The sequence below is a fragment of the Platalea leucorodia genome, assembly GCF_965183815.1.
Source record: "Platalea leucorodia genome assembly, chromosome: 3".
NCBI classification, from domain to species: domain Eukaryota; kingdom Metazoa; phylum Chordata; class Aves; order Pelecaniformes; family Threskiornithidae; genus Platalea; species Platalea leucorodia.
The window spans coordinates 63,965,922-63,986,624 of NC_138825.1; the positions used below are offsets into that span (position 1 = coordinate 63,965,922).

Consider the following 20,703-nt stretch of genomic DNA (forward strand, 5'->3'; position numbering starts at 1 on the left):
TTGCCCTCTCTCTATTGAACATAAAGGCTACTTCTGATTGTCTACAGTGATATACTTAGTCTAACTTTTTAGGACAATTTTGAGAAACAAGTTTTTTATTTCAGTTTAATAATTTCTACTGCTTGTGAGAGTTCTGGTCTAAAGCTTCCAGGTATTGCATTAGTTTATGTATTTCCAGTATCTCATTCAGATTTTTGTATCTGCAAATTTCTTTACATTCTTTTGGTTTTTTTACAGCCATAATTGAAGCATACTGGACTTTACACTTGCAAACTTCTTTGTCCTGCTTATCAGTGAAGAGTTTACAGTGTCTCTCCAATCTCTCATTCCTATATATTATCCTGTAGTTAAAGAAGAGGGCCTTAAAGTATGCACGAAATTCAGCATCCATTTTAAACCCAGTATCTGTAGCAATGTATTTTAGTCCATTCTATAAAATCCATCAGCACTACCATAAACAAAATTCAAAACGCAGATTACTCTGGAATCATCTTTGTACCCTCTACTGGACACTGATGGCCATAACACATGAAAAATACAATTTGGACAGAGTTATGTTAAATGCACATATGTTTTAAATTTCATCTCTATAAATCAGGGGACATTGGAACTACCTTTTTGGGTCTTGCATCTTGTTTACGCTAGAGTGGCTAAATCAAGCCTGTGGCATCTGTCATATGCTGTTCGTCACTCTTCAAAAATTGCATTTATATTTGCAACTAATACAGTTGGCACATTCTTGCATGTTAAAATTGTGGTTAAACGTAGAGGCCCATGATATATCGCTGTAAAAACATAGAACAAAGAGAGGGTCATTACTTCAACAAATTCACAGCTAACTGCTTGTTACAAGTTTTTGTCGTCAGAAAAAACAGAGCTGGAACAGGGCGATACTGAATCGTGACTATCTGCAAACCATCTGGTGCTAAAGATGTTAATTTTACAGCACTTGAGAAACAAGTGAACGAGGTAAGCATACTTCTGATAACAAATGGGTTGTTATTTTGTTTTTTAAAAAATCCTTTGAATTATTATCCCCTAATCAAACATTAAAACACAAGAGCTCCTAAATGTCTGATCACTCACTTCAAAGAGTTAACAGATTAAAAGATATGTTTTCACTTTATAAAAACGTGAGCAATTTGTGTTTGTTATTGTCCTGGTTTCGCTGGGATAGAGTTAATTTTCTTGCTAGTAGCTGGTATAGTGCTGTGCTTGGGGTTTAGCATGAGGCTAATGTTGGTAACGCACTGATGTTTTAGTTGTTGCTAAGTAGTGCTTACACCAGTCAAGGACTTTATCAGCTTCCCATGCTCTGCCCGGTGCACCAGAAGCTGGGAGGGGGCACAGCCAGGACAGCTGGCCCAGACTGGCCCCAGGGCTGTGCCATACCCTACGGCGTCATGCGCAGTACATACGCATGCCGGGGAGTTGGCTGGGGGGCAGCGATCGCTCCTCGGGGACAGGCTGGGCGTCGGTCGACGGGTGGCGAGCAATTGCCTTGCACATCACTTGTTTTGTATATTCTTTCATTACTATTAGTAGCAGTAGTTTCTCTTCCTTTGCTGTCCTATGAAACTGCCTTTATCTCAGCCCACAAGTTTTACTCTTTTTTTTCTGATTCTCTCCCCGACCCCACAGGGAGAAGTGAGCGAGCGGCTGTGCGGTGCTGAGTTGCCGACTGGGGTTAAACCACAACAGTTATTCAACAGCATTTTGATTCTTTCCCCCCCCCCCCCCCCCCCAGTTTAGGGCCCAACCTCACTCCCAGCCAAATCAGTAGAAAAACTAACTTGAATTTGGAACAGACACGGTGCTAATAAAGAAGGAAGCCTCGTAAGCGAGTAACGCTAAGTGGAATAGCATGCTGCTTCCGTCGCCCTTCGGTCTGAGACTTCCTTCTGCGCTTGACAAACAGGGGCTGTTCTCGAGAACAACAGAGGCACATTGTTCTGGCTTCCTGTAAGGTGATGTAACTGCAATGCTGAATGGATTAACACTGATTCTGCATTTTGTGGAAAACGACATTATTTAGAAAAGCACTGATTGCCATTCAGACTGTGGCAAGGAACAGTACCCTACTGTATCTGGCAGATTAGCAAATATTAACTTTTCCCTGTAAATTAGTCTTTAGTTTGCTCGTCATCTTCCCACCCCATTTACCCATTTCTTATCAGCAGAAGCAAATGCCAGGCGTATCTCGTCGAAAAAGGGGACTGCTGAACGCAAAAGCAAACAGAGCTACTGAAGGTACTGCAGTGACTAATCTTTCTGATTATTCCAGAATTGATCCTCTGTCTACAGAAGTCATGGAAAACAATGATACGGGAGCAAGCTTCGTGCAGACAAGCTGATTAGCCTTAACGAGATCAATTTTAACAGGATGAACCTACTGATAGGACATAGAAACATAACTATAAATATGTAGAGTATTATGTATAATATATAAATAATATGTCTAATAATACTATTTTTCCTTCTTTTCTTCTGTGCCTATTCAATAGAAACCCCTAATAAAAAAATATTGAATAAATCATCCAGTTTCACAGTATTTCCGTTCAGAAAGCAGACTGCAGAGGTCTCAATGTCATTTCCTTTTCAAATCCATTTTGAATTCCTTCGAGATTCACTCTTGACCTGCAAATAATCTGGAAGTTTGGGGTTCTCCCTTCATAGTACGTGTTGTTTCAGATGTCAAAGGATGTTTTCCTCTTCCTCGACTGCAAGTTAGCCCAGCTTTTGGCCACATGCTAGTTATTCCAACTAGTTTGCTTTTCCGTGAAGAAATATTTTTGCCGATGCCCAAGCGCTGGGCTGTTCTCGACAGGCAAGCGCCGGGTGAGCCCAAGAAACCGGCGCATTTACTCGGCAGCGCGGGGCGCTTCCCCAGTTTCCAGGCGCAGCCCTCGGGCAGCCGCCGCCGGCCGGAGGAGCCCCGCAGCCCGGCTGGCAGCGGCCGGGAGCCGCGGGGGCGCCGGAGCCGGGCCGCGCCGCGGGGCGGGGGTGTTCGCGGGCGGAGGCGGGGCGGGGGGCGGCGCCCGGCGCTGGGGCCGCCTCAGGCCGCGGCTCCGCAGCTGTCGCCGGGCCGAGGCGGGGGCGCCGGAGAGCGGTCCCACAAGTGGTTCCTGCCCGCGGCCGAGTAATTTCGCTCGGGGAAGCGGAGCGGCCGGAGGAAGAGCGGGGTCCCGGGGGCGGCCGGAGGAGGAGGTCGGGCTGCCGGGGGCGGGCTCGCCGGGCAGTCCCCGCAGGTGCGGGGGAGAAGGGAGCGGCGCGCCATGCTGCCGGCGGCAGACGCCGAGGGAGGCTGTGCTCGTCTCCCCGCCGCCGGCAGCCTTCGCTAGCGCCCGAGGGGGGGCCCCTCGCTGCAGCCCGGCCGCCTCTCCCCTCCAGCAGCTCGGCGGGACCGTTCCGGGGCGGGCGGCGCGGCATGGCATCCGCCTAACCCCGGCCAGCGCAGCAGAGCCCGGGACGCGCCGCGGCGGCGGTGGCGGCTGCTCCTCCGCCGCCGGGATGAGTGACAGCAGCGAGGGGATCATCAGCTTGCCGGTGCCCAGCCCTCCCGGCGGCGGCCCCCCCTGCGAGGAGGCGCTCGGCCGGCGGGCGCAAGGGGCCGACGGCGGCGCCCGCAGCCTCCTGCCGGACTTGGCCGCGCCGCCGCCCGGCGCCCTCTGGGCTGAGGACGGTGCCGCCGCTGCCGCCGGCGGCCCGGGCATCGCGGCGCGGGCCAAGGGTGGCGGCCGGCGGACCGCCGTCACCTACGTGATCAACGAGGCGAGCCAGGGGCCGCTGCTGGCGGCGGAGAGCGGCGCCCTGCAGAGCCTGCGGGAGGCGTGCGAGGCGGTGGGGGCCGCGCTGGAGACCCTGCACTTCGGCAAGCTGGACTTCGGCGAGACGGCGGTGCTGGACCGCTTCTACAACGCAGGTGAGCGCGACCTGCCGGGGCTGGCCGCCGCCGCGGGAGCGGCTCGGCCCGGGCTCGCCGTCAGCTCCCTGCCCCGGGTTCACCGCGGGGCGGCGGGAGCAGGCGCCGGCCTGCCCGGCCGCGGGGTCGGCTCCGGCCGCGGCGCCCTCGGGGGGCCGAGCCCCGGGCTGCCCCCGGCCTTCGGGGACGGCCTTCGGGGGGACGCGGCGGGGCAAAAGTGCGTCAGGGCCCTTGTTTTGTCCCCCCGCTGGCGTCTTGCGGAGAAGAAACTCTGTCAGCAAGCGCGCCGTGAACCGGCCCTTGTCACCGCTTGCGATCGTCACCTGTGGATGGGACACGGCCCGGCTGTGGCCTGCCAGCAGGGCGCAGGGATGCAGGTTTTGGCTAACGCCGGGCTCTGGCCAAAACAGGCAGGAGCTGCGAGGCCCCGGGGGCTTTGGAAAGTGAATTTGGCACCAGCCGGGTAGCTCAACAGCGTCTGTGTGCTGGCACGGTCTCTGGGACGCTCTCCGTCTTCGTGCTTGGAAGTTTGCGCTTCAGATATTGGTTGCATAAAAAATCGGCAATGGATGGGCTTGAACAAAGAGCGGAGCACACCCGTCTGGGTGGTTGGCACGAGTGCCCCGTGCTGCATCCTCTCACCCCGGTTTGCCAGCTTGCCCAGCGATGAAATTGTGACACCTTCGTGTGCAGGTGTGGTGACCCGAGGTTGTGTGTTATGATTTACCTGGCCCCATTTTTAAAAATAATAACAAAAGCTTCCCCTATCTTTTTTCTTTTATTGACAGATATATGGCATGAATATAGAATAAAAAAGTCTGCTTACTAGATTTGTAAAGACTTCATACAACTAAAATTATAGTACTGAATTGATGTCTTTTTGCCTTAAAAAAAAATCAGAAGTGGGATATTACCCTGACCTACAATTTTCAGCTTATTGTGTGGCATGGTTTTTGCATATGTGAAATACAGGCAAAAAAATGAGCATTTAAAAAGTTTTGGCTGATATTGTAGTTTCTTCCTCTCCGGGGGGTGGGGGAATCCAAACCCAAAAAAATGAAAACACACACAGAAATCCCCAAAAAAACTGGTGGGATTGTAGCCAGTTTCCGCAAAAGGCTCTCCAGCACGGACATGCATACACATGTCATCTCTTTGAAACTCTGCAAGCTTTTCCCCCTGGACTGCTGCTTTCAGTTCAGCGAGGTGGGCGATTCTGAAGCGTGCCGTCGCAGCTCGTTCCTACTGCCTCTTGCAGAGCTGTGTCGTTAGGGGTAATGTCAGAAGTCAGAGGAGCTGTCCTCACAGATGGAAATGGGAAGGCCAGAGAGCTTCGTTCCTATGCTTTCCATGCACAGATAAGAGGGACTTCAGATTTCAAGTGCCCTGACACCTCTTCTTTCCAGGACAGGTGAAACCTGAGAGTCTCTTTTGGTCCTGTGGTAGAAGCTGTTGTGTAGCGAGGCTCAGAGTTGAATTATCCGTGGTTTTGTGCCTCTTGCGTTGGTTAATTTTTAGACTCTGGGCTGTGCAATAGGCGGGGTCTCAGTAGTTCACGGAGGCTTTTCTTGTAATGGGAAACTTGACTTGAAGTGGGCCCCTTTTAAATCTGGCAATAGGTGCCTGGCGTACAGTGCTACATAACTGCACACTTATGTAATGTAATTTGCTTATTTCAATGGCTTTTGAGCAAACTGTAAATGTGAAAACATTACCTTTTCTTTCAGTACTGTTTGGCTGTGGGAATTTAGTCAAAGTATTGCAAAAGAGGAAAAATACTTTGACATTCTGCTTTAGTAGCAAAGCCCATAAACATGTAAAGAACCAGGAGAGAAACATCCAGCTCCTGGACTGAAGAGAGCAGGACGGAAAAGTTTGTGTCTGCTCCTCACGGACTCTGACTCGCCAGCTCAGTCAGTGCATAAACCAGCTGCGATCCCAAAACTACGTTGTGCTGCTGGCTCTAAGGTTGAACTTAGGTCTAGAAGGGTCTGTGAGTTTTCATACTTGTTTCTTTATTCCTGTTGCATTTTATACACTCTCTCTCTCTATATATATATATTTAAGAACTAGTTGTTCTCCAGAAACTTGAAGCTAGTGAAAAAATGGCTCTCAGGTTAGGAGCAGAACAGCATTAAAGAGTAGAAGCTGTGTAAGCTGAAGAATGCAGATGGGGAGCAAAACAAAAACGGTCATGGAGGGTCTAACTATTGCACTGATTTTTTTTTTTTAACTGCTTTAACAGAGTGTGTGTGTGTGAGCATTTGTAGGTGACCTAAACTCCTTCCCTATTCCCCTTCTTGTCCTCTCTCTTGCTGTGTGCTTTCAGCGATCAAAGATTGTATTAGTAACATTGATAAAGAATATCTGCACACTATATTATTTAAATAATATAGTGCATGAATATGTACAGCATAACTGAATGTCAAGAATTTAGCAGTAAAAGTACTTTCAAATTAAGTAATGGTTAATTGGTCGTATTCAAGGTATTAGGTCTTACTAGGCGCAGTGTAAAGGCCAACTAAGTTACAAGAGTGATGTGATTTCATGAAGGTTTGGAAAATCAAGCTTGTAACTGTGTTTGAATGAAATAAAACAATAAAATTCTCGACTCTTGTAATGCATCTAAATCAACTGTGATTTGGGGGGGAGAAAGCTACAGTATAACATATCTGTCCATCATCAAGCCTTTCCTTTTTAATATCTTGTTTCCGCTTTGTACAGCATAGTCTGAACTCGTGGTGATCTCTGATGTAGGTTCATTTTATGCCTTTCACTGCTTCAAAGAGAACTTCAAGGACTATTAAATAAAATGTAATCTCAGATGTAAATACTCATCATCCGCTCTAAATGTAGATTAGCCTACTAATAATCTTCTTCTGCTAGCTTCAGTCAACTGATGGTCCCTAAATGCTGAGACATAATTAGCAATGCGTATGATTAGTGGGTAGATCTCCGATATGTATAATTGCACTATTCAAGCACCAAATATTAAGAATGAGCCTATTCTAGCATTTCTGCTTGCATGGTTTAAATTCTGCTTCATTACAGGAAAAAAAAAAAAAATTTCTTCTTGAGAAGCAAGTGTCTGGTCAGCCCTAGAAACTGTTGGGAAAGTGTCTGACAAAAATAGATTTTTCAACATTTACCACATTTTTCCTCCACTTAAAGAGACAGTAAGGTGAGGAGAGAAAAATCTAGTCCAATTTCTTGTAAAACTTGATGTATCTGGATTTGATCAGCTGTCTCAAAAGCTTTTTTCCCTTCATTAAGAGGATACTTAGTGTTTTTCTTTTCTATTCTCCCTCGCCCCCTTCCATCTCCCCTCCAGTTGTATTAGCCTGCTGTAGGTGAACTGCAGGTCTCTCTCAAATTCGGCTTAATTTCTAAACAGTTCAGGAATGTTTAAAGACCCAGGCAATTAGAGACATGCCAAAATACAGCAGGGAAACCGTTCTACAATGCAGTAGATGGTCATGGTGTTTTAAAAGTTACTATAACCATTGATACTTGTAATTAAATGGTATTTTCTCTACATTATAACGACCAGATCTGCATATCCTGTTGTTTGTTTTTTTTTTTTTTTCTTCTTTAATTGCTCAGTTCCTTTTGAAAACTGAGCCATAAGTGAGTATAAAGTACTTAAGAGTTTGTTTGGCTTAGGTAAGCATTAATTTTTTTTTCTTTCCCATCCTTTTTAGGCAATTGAAATTAGGATGATTTGCTTTCTGTGTAGATCTTTACACAGTCATTTTATATTACACAAGTGCATCAAGGACTAGCTGAACAGTGTGTTTTAGAAAAAGAAAAAAGGTAAAAGTACCGTAAAAGGGAAAAAAATGACATGAATTGGTAATCTGGGTCAGCTCTTCATGGGAGGGAGGTGCTCTAAATCAAGCTAATTTCTTCACAGAGGCTTTTAGGATTAGGCAGATTTTTGTCGATTAACGAAATATCTCTTTTGACTTGTAATCTGGCATTTACTTTTAAATTGTTTTGATTTTTAAAGAGCAGGGTAAGTTAGGGGGGTGAGTGTTTGGTTGACCAGCAAGGCAAGTGATCTATAAACGTCAAAACCAGGATAACTGATAAAGAGGGGTTTTGGAATGACCTGTAGAGTACAGTACTGTAAAGGTGAAAGTTGTGCTCTTTCTTCTTGAAGAGGTCAGTAATCTCATATTTTGGGGGAGATACACCTTAAGGAGTTACAGAGAAACCTTATCGGAAATTTGTCTTATTCTGGAGTACCTTGCATCCTCTTGGGGAGGAACTTCACCTTACGAAGATGTAAAATTAATTTTTTGGAAGAATGGTAATTTGTGAGAAGCACAGTATCAAGCATTCTGACCTTTGTGTACCAGCTCAGAGGGATCAATGGAAGACAAGAAAGATCACAGTTGGTGACTGAGGAGAATCTGGGTTCTCTAATCTGTACAGTCACTTGTCTTAGGATGGTTCTCAAGCTAAACAGCTTGACCGATGTGCTTGTCATACAGATCTCTCCTTGTAACATTAATGTTGTGTTTTACTAGGGAATTTGCTTTTCCTCAGCTGCTTATGCTCAAGTCTTATGAATCAATAGCCCTTACGATACTATTTTGTACTAACATCGTTGTGTGGGGCTACTCCCCATAACAGCAATGGTTGACTAAAATAGAGTTCATCAAATAACAGGTAATAAAATGGGTTCAGCCTCTTATCGTTGTTTCTAGAATTCAGCATCGTTGCTTTTAGAATTCATGCAGGCTTGGGCTAGAAATTGTCAGTGTCAGCTTACTGGGCTTAGAACCATATTGTGCAATGTGCTTGGGGAGAATCTTGGCATGCAAAATGACTAAATCTTCAGAGAGCCAGTACAAGCACTTGTGTGAAAGTGAACTTCGCTGGGAAGATGTTCTACACCTAAATTGTTTCTGCAGACTTCACAGAGTGTTTGCGGATTATGCATTTATAAACATTTACGGGCACACAGAAATGCAGGGTAGCAGTACCAGGGTTCAACTGCATTCTTGCAGTTTCTTCCCATTTTTCTCTAAATATGCTAAATTATATAATGCTAAACTGTTTTTTGAAGTGATTTATGGCTTTATATAAATTTTCTGGAAGTCCTGTGATTGTGACACACTAACGCAGGCTCTCCTCTTAAAGCCAAAAGAGGTGATGTTCTTATCAAAACTGATGTTCTTGATTCTAGCAGTTGATGTAAATGTTTTCCCTGCTAAAAAAAAAAAAAGGCATGCTTCCTACCATATTAACTGTTTGTAGGAGCAAAAAAAAAAAAAAAACCCACTACCAGAGAGAGAGTAACTGCAAGCTTTATTCTGTTCCATATTGTCTCTCAGAACAATTAAGGTTTTTTTCACCACCTTTTTCTCTGTACTTCCTGATTATTATTTTTTTCATTTCACTAACAGTTTTGTTGGACACTTGAAATGCCGCACATGGTTTCTGTCATTATGCAGCACTTGCATCCATCACTTACTTTACTTTTTTGACACCCGCCCCATTCCCCCAGGAGCAGCTGAATCACCACTGCTGTTTCTGTAGCAGCATGACTGGGGAATCCCTGTTCCAAATAATAGTTCTTGTTATGTAGCAGAAGAAATTATCCTGATGCATTATTCTTGCCCAGTTTCAGAGTCAAGAGCAACTACTCGGGGTGGGGGGGGGGGGGGGTGAAGTCTAGTTTCTCTAGTTTCCATGTCAGTGGAACTCATGTTGAAAGAGCTTTGCATTTCAGCAGCACTATGTTGCAAGTGATGAGTTGGAGCAAGAAATGCCAAGTAATTTAATAATGCAGATGGTGTGCAGAATAGAGTTGATGATTATAGCTATACTTTCAAGATAGACATGTCAGGGATGTGAGGTATTATGAGTGCAGAATCTTCATGTCTGAATGCGTAGCGTATATTGTAACATTTAAATGGGGTGGATTATAAAGCTCCTTTTGACTCTGGATATTGATTCTGGACTCTATTAGAAGGCAGCATTAGAAACCTAAAACAAATGCATGGCACATCTTCAACATAAAACACTATTTCATTCTAAATCACCTGAATGTGATTTACATCTACGACAAAAATGATGATGATGAGTCTGGAAAAAAAAACCCAAACATAATCCTAATATAAAGTTTCCTTTGTCTGTTCATAGTTAGTCCTAGTGGAGAACTTCTCAATTTATGAAGAAAGTATGGGATTTGAAACAACACATTCACAAATGCTTCCATTGCTGGACCAGCTGTAAATTTTAAAACCAGATTCCAGTATTGGTACTGTATGCATAACTTCCATCAAGCTACTTGTCGATAGGTGACTGGAACACTAATATCCCATCTGTTTCTGTATGAAGTAGGAGGAGCACAGCAGATATATGGAGGGCATGTATGGAGTGGATGTATGTGGGCTGTGAGACCTGGCTTCTCTTTCAAACTTAGTCACTGGCCTGTGCAGCAAGAGCTTCCTGGGGCCTCTGCCCCAGCTGAGAGGCTTGTACAGCATCTGGCATGGGTGCCCTGGGCACGGAAGCCCTGATGCCAGTGTGAATTTCCAGCCATCTCTATAATAGAAATAATATTAAGGGTATGCTCTTGCAGTGCTTGCTTACTAAATCTCCCAGTGATATCAGTGAGACACCTGCATAGACAATCCACATCCAGACTTTTGTTGGCTTATTAGAAGTTACAGGCTTTTGACATGCTACCTTCTCTGCTAAGTGCATCAGGGTGTTAGAGGTAGTTTTCAAATCCTATGTGCTGCATAGTATTTGAAGTGGTGGGAGAAATGCAGGTTATGAAATTATTAGGGTCTCTTAAAATACAGTAAATACGTAAAACTCATCGTGAGGCATCTGCATGAGCAGACTTCATGAAAGTATATTCCCTAGTGGAGAAAAAGCTGACTGGAGCTAGATAAATGCTTTTTGAGAGTAATGCAGAAGAAAGCCTGTGACTGATTGTTCTGTAGTTTGCATTTCTGTAGCTCTGAACAGGATGTGTCATACAGAAATGACTCCTGAATTTACCGCAGCCATGATAAGAATTTGACTTCTCTTTTTAGTCACTTTCTAAAGTAAAGAAGCACAATACAAAAAGCTGTAAATGTAGCAAGTGACAACAGAATGAAACAAATTGTGTTAAAGCCTAAAGGATCCAGTGAAAAGTAGGAAAGCCTTAATACATCATTTAGCACCATTATCCTCGGTAAATTTTCCCATCTGTTATGATCTTAAATAAAATCAATTTAGGCAATTGAAAGTTTCAGTTTTATGGCAGTTCGTTTTTCTGTTGTCTCTCAGGAGAGAAAAGCTGAGTTTTATGCGTATTCTGTGGTGCAGGTCATTTAAAACTTGCTCCTTTTTTTCCCAAGCCCTTTGGAACAGTCGCTGTTTAGAACTGCTGTATTTGCATGTATAGGTAACCTGCAAGTTGTATGTGTAAGTTACACCCGAAGAAACTAAAAAAACTCAGTGGCTCAACAATGATAGGGATTTTGCACGTTTGTGGTTAATATAATGGAAGTTATTGCTGGGATTCCTGTCTTTCATTGTAGGCTTCTTGCTTTAGATTGCCCCAGAACATCCACTGTCCACAGTAGTCTCCTACCGCTTCTTTTGTATGGCTTCTCTGGGGATTTATATTCAACAATACAGACGCACTCAGAAGTACAGCATTTGTTAGAATGAGATAGACATATGAAGCAGTCAGTGAAGTCATCTTGCAGAGCAGAACGTGTGTGTGACAGATGATAGCAGAATCTGTTTTGACAACTGGGGAATTTTCTGGTAATCGCTGATGGGTAGATTTCTGTAAGAAGTTTGTAATTGTTTGTATTCCAAGAGAAAATGAACCTCAGGCTAAGCTTGACATGCAAGCACAGGATGCTTCTTTTTAGTGTATATTACTTTTTTTCCTCTGAGACCAAATTTATTCCTTGACTGGAGCAGATATAATCCTTCTTTCGGTTATGAAGAGCTGCTGATCAACTACTAACAACAGCATGCCAGAGTTGAATTCTCTTCTAAGTCATGTGTGCCTTTATTCATAACCTCTGGGATGAGTTTAGATGCAGCATGGGGCTTAAAGGTTTCACACAGACTGACTCATTTGAAGTCAGTGGGAATCAGCACTCTTTCAAATCCCACAAGAAATGGACGTTTTCATGTAGGAACTAGATACCCGTATAAAAATTTGGCTCTGCGTTTCTCCCTTACTGTAATAAAGTAAATGAGTTGCTCTGGGACTTGCTTGCTGATGGCATCAGTGGATGTCTCTTGCAGAGAGTACAATCTGGGTGAGTAAGCAGCCGGTGCTTTCAGTTGTGAAGGCAGCTTTTCAGTGATGTCCTCACAGAAGGTTTTCCACAGCTCTTGCAGAGAGCTTTATCTGATCTTCTTCCCCTTTACACGATACCTGTCTGATACAGGTATAACGCTGCTTTCAGTACAGTCTGTCTGGCTTACTGGGGACTATAGACTGAAACCTACACCCTGTGAAGTGTGAAGATGCAGGTTAAATAATTATGAAAAGTTGAAAGTCCTCCAGCACCTTCCCATGGACTTATGTGCTTCCAACAGAAGTGTCTTCTGCAGTGGGCAAGAGTGCTCAGGTCAGTCGTCCGGCCGTAGCACAGAAAGCTCTGGGTGTGAACAAGGAAGACTCGGCGATGTACCAAGGAGCAAGGAACACTTGTACCACTGCAGGAACTCATTTATGGTTCTGAAGTGGGGCCCTCGTGCTCGGGATAAATTTAGCCGGTTATGTTGACAGTAGCAAAGTGCTTCATTTAACTCCAGTGTAGAGGCACACCCATAAGATTAAAAGCTCCTGCTTCTGCTGCTCCACGTTCAATATGATTTTTACAGCTACACATGCTTTTAAAAGCATGACACTACTGTTTTTTCCCTCTAGAAAAATATCTCTGAGGGGAAACATGCTAGATGTATGCCATGATTTCATGTTTTATTGGTTTATTACTGCCTTTCAATGCAGTAGCTAAGGTAAGGTTTCTCAGCCTTTCTCCAGGAACCTTATGGGTGATTCATACGAAAACGGATTGACTTTAATCTGAATGTATGTGTGCTGACCACTGGTTCTGCTTCCACGTGCTGGCAATAACATGGCACGCTGGTGAAAGCCAGGTTTCTGGTTGTGTGCCGCACCCTGTCTTCACTCGCTCCTTGCAGCTCGTGCCATCAGTGAAAGTGACGTGTGGCATCTGTGGAGGAAGGCAGAAGCTATTTGCCTCCTGACCATAACCTTGTCTTCCAGATCACAGTTGGAAATCAGAAGTTTTTGCCAGGCGGTTGGCGTGAAGAACTGTGAATCCTTCCAGGTCTCCTTGGGAGCGGAATTTGGTCAGTTCCGAACACCGTCACCATTCCTGGGCCAGGTGCAATTGCAAAAGGCTCAGTGATGCTGTCCTCCTCACTTTCACTAGAAAAGAAGTGGTTGTCACCTGTGTAAATAAACTGAAGTCCTGTTTATTTATGCTCTCTGTTTCCTTGAGGTCAGTTTCAGTTTTTGTTTTCTGCAGAGCTGAACTCCACTGGTACTTCATATAATAATAAATATACTTCATATGGACACTTGGAGTCCTTTAACATATAGTCTCTTACGAGGGTTTTCAGTGACCTTGAAAATCACGCAAACTGCTGTGCAGAAACTATTTTCTTTGCCTATGATCCTGAAACTTATTTCAGGAGGTAAACTTCCCTGATTAATTCATTCATTATTTGTATATTATGTGTATTTCAAGACTGTGAAGCCCATGCAACTCTGCCTTCCACAACTGTTTTTTATGAGTTAATTAGGAGAGGAATAGAACTTCTTGAAGATTTGTTTATTTTTTTTTTTATTTTGAGACTGTGTAACTCAAAATCTTGTTGGTTCTAGTTTCATTTTATTTCTGCTGGAGTGTTTTATTCCTTTTATGTCTTTCGGGGCTGTCATTGAATTTGGGAGTTCTCCTGATTCATCAGCCAGCAGTAACAGCTCTAGGTATAGTGAGTATTGCACATATGAAGCATAGGAGAGATTGCAGGGCAAACAAGAAAAAAAGTGGCACTTCCAAAATATCCTGTATGGTTATAGCATTGCTTTACAAAGCAGGATTTATTATTTTTTTTGAAAGGGTGCCGGTAGAAAGGGGAAAGAGCGTGTTCCCTAGTGCTGCAGCTCTAAAGGAAGGAGGGGAGAAAAGGCGTTATCCTTGTGAGAGCAGGCTGATGTGGGCAATGCTGTTATCTCTGAGGAAGCGCTGGGATCTTGCAGCAGTGCTTGCTTCTGGTCTGTTCTTGAGGGATTATGTTTTTTCCTACCCCTAGATCAGAGCGAGCAGAGGACTGTTTTTTTCCTCTTCTACTTGCTCTCACAGACAAAAGGCAGCACGTGGGTGCCCTGACTTACTACAGCCATAGGCGGCCATCTCCGGGGGTGAAGTCTGAACTTCACCTGGCATTGCTGAGTCCAGGTCTGTAGCTGGAGAGAAAGCACTTCTTCAGCCTCTCAGCATGAGGGAGGAAGGCCTCTGGCGTGGGCTAGAGCTGGGGATGGGTGGTGTACGCTGCATTCTGGACAAGCCTTCTCCTAGACCCTGTATGGGCAGCACTGTCCAGGGCTGAGGCTGCAGGAGGCCGCCCAGCCCAGCTGTGCTAGCAGCTTTTTGCTGGACCAGTCTCGGGGTGTATGGCAGAACTCTGCCTGCAGATGAGTTTTCAAGTGTCTCGTGGGCTGGATTTAGCTCCCACTCAAAGAACTTGTGTTGAAGCTTTACTCGGATGCACTTATTTCTTTGAGGCTTAATAACAACAGAAGTTTGTGGAGGTCATTAAGTATGAAGTGGTTTTAACTTGGTTTAAATACCTCAACGCACTTGGGCATATTTCACAATTTTGAGGAAAATGGAGAAAGTGTTAAAAGTATGCATTCTAAAAGTGTTCCACAAAAGAAGCAAGAAAATAAGGATTCTTGCCAGTAATCCTGTTACCAGAACCCATGATCTCCCTTTTCCAGCTGATGCAAGAAGGCCAAAATGCAATAAAAGTGCTAGGAAAATGGACTAATCTAAGGCAAGAGTTTCTGTAGCAAACCCTGCCAGATGGGTGTGTAACTGGAAAACTTCCAGTCCCTTTTGTTGCTTAACTGCTTGCATTTTGGTTATTTTTCTGCAGTGTCCCAGAAGTGTCTCTGCTTTGAACGATCAGTGTGTTGACAACCTGATATTTTGCCTCTAATTTCTTCTCTGTTCAAGTACTTTAATAGTAGCTCCAGTGGAAAAATTTCCTGGTAGGCAGACTTCCCAAGCCTTGAGTGGATTTCAGTTTATGGTGTGGCTGGTTGCAAACTGGCAGGTGCCTGTCTTCAGGATTTCATCCAGTTCATAAGAAATTATTTATTCCTTATCCATTATGAATTGCAGCCATTGATCTAGAGCTACTGCCATAGCAATTTCTAGCTGTACTTTTGGAGTAGAACTGTCTCAGACTTCCAACACTAAAAGGCCTAGTTGACATGGCATATTTTCAAGTAATCTTTAATGCTGATAAATAAATAAGTACAAGTAAGGTGACAGTTACTGCAATATGCATATTGATATCAGAAAAGAGAATTCTCCTCCTCCTGAGAGTATACTGCTGCCTCCCTCTAGCTGCAGTGCTAAGTAGAGTAAGAAGATCATAAAATCCATTTTTGTATGCACTTACTCTCAATAAGTAGGACTGCTGGAAGAGTTGGGTATATTGTATCCCTTTGAGGTGCAGTCCCATGGCAGCTTAAGTGGTTGAAAAACTGAACTAAGATACTTCTCCCTGGTGCTGCTTTCGGCCTTCGGAGAGTTAGGTGATGAGGTAGGTCAGGGAGCTGACCTGATTGCTAACTCAGCCCTTTATTTCTTTCTGGTTAGCTTTCTGTTGAGTCAGTTCTCTGAGCTGAGCATGCGTTCCAGCGGACAGACCAAAAGCAGGACCGCAGCGACCTGAGTTGAGATTGCCTAAAGGTGTGGTTTCATGTTATTCTTGATCCTGTCTCGTCGTGGGTTGCCTCATATCCTTTCCTCTTTTGGTAAGGGTGGCTAAGGAGCATATTTCACGTTGGCTGGGCCAACTGTTTGTGCTCTCAGCCTGATGTTTTTCAGAAACTTTCAGTTTACAAGAAGGTTTGAAAACATTGTTTGGGTTTTGTTCTGGATTGGAACAAAAACTTCAGGACATCTCAACAGCTGAAAGTTCAAAGATTCTGCCCCTCAAATTGAAATTTGTGACCGCATCTCTGCTAGCAAATGAGAGCATTCATGGATACGAGAGTTTGGTTGCCGTGCTGTTAAGTGGTTATCACTTCTGGCATGCTTTTGGCCTGGGCCAGCTAGTACAGTCTCAGTGACATTCCCAGTGGCCAGTCTGAAGGCAGCAACCCGAGGCTAGGAGAATTTAAGATGGATGTAAGCCATTCCAGGCCACTTGGTCCTCATGCAGAAGTGGGGTCTGGGGCATGTTTAATCAATCAGCGTCGCTTTACTAGTTTCCTAGTTTAGGTGTAACAAGTGTGCTTGTTGTTCAAGGTTCTTGAAGAGTTTTGAAGCTTGCATTGACAGCTGAGGATGTGCAGAGTTGCAGTGCCATGTCTATTCAGGGAGGTGGGTTAAAGATATTGCATCTGTGAATGCACAATTCCAGCAGCTATCTTAGCTTCCAAATTCACAGGCTTTCTTGGAGCCCTTAAACTGAATGAAGGGCAGTGGGCAGCTATTGCAGGTCTTAGGCCTCAACAGTCATCAAGCAAATAATCTGCTAATACGTGCTGTCTGTTGAAAAGGAATCCTTCCAAAACACACCTTATAGAACTAGATTGCAAGTACAGCATTTATGCATCTTTTCCAGCATGGATCATCAGTTTCTTTGTACCTGCAGGTAACGTGCAAAAAGTCGTGACTGAATATGATGTAAAAAGTGTATTTTCCATTTCAGTACATTTGGACTTTCAATCCAACTGTAAGGCATAGCTGAGAGAGCACCTCTCAGTTCCTGTTTTGATAAAAGATATAATATTTCCAGTAATTAATTTCATCATAATATAACCACTCTTCATTACTGCAGTTATACTGAAAAGCCTTCAGAAACAAATGAAGTTTCAGGAGCTTAATTTGGACTCATGCTATTGTAAATTATTTGTTCAATGCTGGCAAAATAAGTTTCATGGTTTAATGTGCTGGCCTTTGTATCTAGGTATTTTTGGACAAATCTCAGTACTTCTCAAAGTGAAAGAGTGGTTACTCTGCTCAAAATGAATGGGTGAGTAGGTGGTGGCTGTTGTAACTTTTTTTTTTTCAGTGTCTCAAATGTTTCTTAATTCTAAATAATTCTCTTTCTCCTCTTCAGAAGTTGAAGAAGAGGCTGAAACATGAGAATTTAAATGTTAATACTGTACAAATGAAAAGAGATGCATTTCTTACCAGCTGTGTTGCTTATTTAGTTTGTGTAAAGCTGAATATCTATTTCGCTGGCAATTATTCAAAGATTTGCATCTGTGTAGCTTTCCTATTCACATCAGTAATTGTTGCAGGAAAAAAGAATTCTATTTTTAGCGTAAATGACTGTTATCTTACCATTTCATCACTTCAGCTTGAATGGAGCTTGAAGCCTATGTTGAATCTTGCAGTTTGATCTTGCATACTGATTTATTTTAGTTAATTGGTACCAGGCCACTTGGAATACTAATTGAATTCCAGAAATTATTTGGAATGAAAACATTTTTACCCATACCTAGAATACAGAAGGAACAGAAATATAAGATTAAATAAATCATCTGTTAACTATGCAAATGGTCATTCCTACCATTCTGTCTCTACTAACCTATGCCAGTCATCAAACTTTCTCTTGAACCCCTGATTTAGCCAGTTGGAATTGATGAATTCATAAGCCTCTTCTAGTATAATTTCCTTGGGTCAGTTGCGGGCTAGCTAGTGTGAGTTTTTGCTATCTGCTGTGATTCAAGAAATCTAGGTGATGGATTAGTTTGTAGTCTATTTTCTCAAATAAAATGTTTGACTGTGTGCCTGTTCTTTTGGTCCTCGTTCTTACTCAAAAACATGATGCTGTGCAAGACACTTAAAATGTATAACCTCATTTGTAGCTATGGTGCTAGTTCTGTTTCAAAAACTGCTACTGAACAATAATTTTTTTTTTCTAAAGATGGAGTTTGGCACTGTGCTAGCTCAGTGAATGGCTATATAAATACTTCAGAATCAAATTCAACACTTACAGTGCTCCAAGTGTTTTATCTTCAAGTTGCTTCTACCAGCTATGATGCTGGCCGTTCCCGTTTGTAATACATCTACTTGTGGATTTCATCTATAGATCCTAAAGCACTTTATAGAGGGAACAAATAGCAAGCTCATAATTTTAAGGGTAGCGAAACCAGGATAGAGAGTAAAGCGACTTGCCTGAGGTTTGGCAGTAGACTGTAGCTAGAGCTGAGGAGAGAACTCAGGTTTCCTGAGTTTGTGAGCTGCTGGCTAGATCAGATGTGCTGCTGCTGCGATCATTGGTGACTTAAATATGAGTCATTTCTGTTAAGAAGACAAGGACATCAATGATCCTTAACATCAAATCAGAAGAAAAGTTTTAAAAACTCTTACACAGTGGTTGGATATTAGGTTCTACTGCAGTAATTCTAAATCAGTGCTGTAGCAAAATAAAAGCAGCTTTTGGTACTGGAATCACATGCAAAGATGGTTTGCCTTTGGGAGTAAAGTTTGAGCATTCGTGTATTCATAGAGAGTGACAAGCAACAGTAAGTCGAGGCCATTCTTTTTGCTGTAGAACTGAACTGAATGAGAATGAAATCATAGCTATCGCAGGCCACCTGCAGTTGCCATTGACAAAGCCAAATGCGGACTTGCTTATCAGACCTGTTTAATCTCGTTTTGCAGCAATTAGCAGCCATCATGTCAAGCCTTAAGAATTTAAGTCGGGTGAGTCACATCCGTTTTCTGTTGTGGGATGCAGTAGTGCAGTTACTTGTGAGGCTGGGCAGTCGGCGCTGCCTTAGCGGCAGGTGGTGTGGTGGTGTAAGCAGTAGTAAGTTTAGGTACGTAATATTTTCTGTATTGGTTTGCAAATTAATAGTTGCTTCTCAGGAAATTGGAGTGTGAAAATCCAGGAACTTAAATACTAAGTAAGTTCTTACATGCACACAGGCGGTTACTTTGGTAGAGCAACTTCTGTAAAGTTTTGCCCTCCTCAACAAGAATAAGGCACGTATCTCCTCCTCTCCCCTTTACTGATACTTTCACTCTTACCCTGCCAGGCTTGAAATGTGACGGGTAGCTATTTGATCTGTGGATCTGTGCAGCGATTGGCTAAAGCAGAGAGTCATATCTCAAATTCTGAAATTAATTTCAAACTTGATCTGTGTAAAAGGGAGATGAGCTTAAGCTGAATAAAGCAGCCTGGATGAATCTGTGTCTGTGTGAACTTAAAGATGTTCTGGTTCTAATAAAGCTGCTATGCCACCAGTTCCAAACATCCAGTGATCGTGCACTGTGTGCCTAAATTAAGAAGCTGGATCAGAATCACAACTTGCAGGAAAAACTAGTGTACTTCAGCTTTGAGTATGTCTCCTAAATTAATTTAAATTTTGTAAGCCTAATGTTCTCAAAATTTCAGGTTTTCCAGTTTTCCCTAGATGAGGGCTACACTTTATTTTATCAAAAACTTTTGTAATTATTGTCCTTGGGAACTGGTGAGAGATGAGGTTTACAAAAGGACAGCCATTCCAAGCTTTCTTGTAGCTAGCAATGATGCTTGCACTGTAATCAAACTTGTACGTCTGCAACTGTACACAAGGCTGCAACTTTGCTTCTTTCTGCTGACGATCAGCTCCTCGTCCTTGTTAGCTTCTAACAAGGCCCTTTAAATTTTTAAAAGGATTCAAGGCTTTTGTGTCACAGGGCAAGATTACTTAAGTTCACACTGTGGAGCGCTTTGTAAAGTGGGATACTGATTCCGGCTACGTCTTTTGTGAATTGTTGCGATAGAAGTAAGTAATAGTGCCATATGCCACGTTAGTGACATATGGAGGGTTGGTTTTTTAATTTCTGAATATTCCAAATGATAGTCTCATCTTTAAATTTGAGAATTTATTTTCTGTGTGAAGCAGATACTTTTATGCTGTGTTTTTGGTGGAGCCCAGGGGATCTTTCAAATTAAGTTTAATCAGGTCTACAGTGTTTACTCTGCACTTTCCCCATGTTGACTGAAGTAAATTAATTTGTATGGCTGAGTGCTGCAGGTGGTACAAAGGATTCAGATTTTTCCCTGCTAAATTGCAAGGAGGGCTGCATGCAAAACTCATGCTTATGACTTACGGATCATTAAGGTCTGACTAAACCCTGGGAGCATTGTCCTACCTGCTTTCAAATCATGTTTGACTTGTGAAGCCTTAGTACTAGTGTTGAGTGGAAAGAGCAATTTAACTGTAATTCTGTAGCTTACTTTTGTTGATGAAAGAAAGTGGTGGTGGTTTCTTTTTTTGTTTTGTTTTAATTTTTATTTTTTCTCTTTAAAAAGAAGAGCTGGAAATGGATAAGGTACATGAGGTATGGGAGCAGAGACTGGTATATCTTTCTGTTTTTCAAGGATTTGTTTGAAATGGGACATAAATAGGCTTTGTAAGGTGCAGATGAGTAGGAAAAATTAGAAATCCTCTTTCTAATTTAAACAATATTTAGGACATTGCATGTAGACAATAAATCGTAATAAATTCACGTGCTAGAGATGGTCAATTT

General features: G+C 43.2%; 1 protein-coding gene across 1 annotated transcript in view; it reads left to right on the plus strand.

The window, feature by feature from the left end:
• The first annotated feature begins 3,115 nt into the window (after positions 1-3,115).
• The window catches only part of MAP3K5 (mitogen-activated protein kinase kinase kinase 5), a 107,463-nt gene continuing 89,875 nt past the window's right edge, over positions 3,116-20,703 (plus strand). The window contains exon 1 of the mRNA XM_082305798.1: positions 3,116-3,922. Within this exon, the coding sequence (XP_082161924.1) occupies positions 3,511-3,922 (412 nt within the window). The 5' untranslated portion in view covers positions 3,116-3,510. The remainder of the gene's footprint in view (positions 3,923-20,703) is intronic.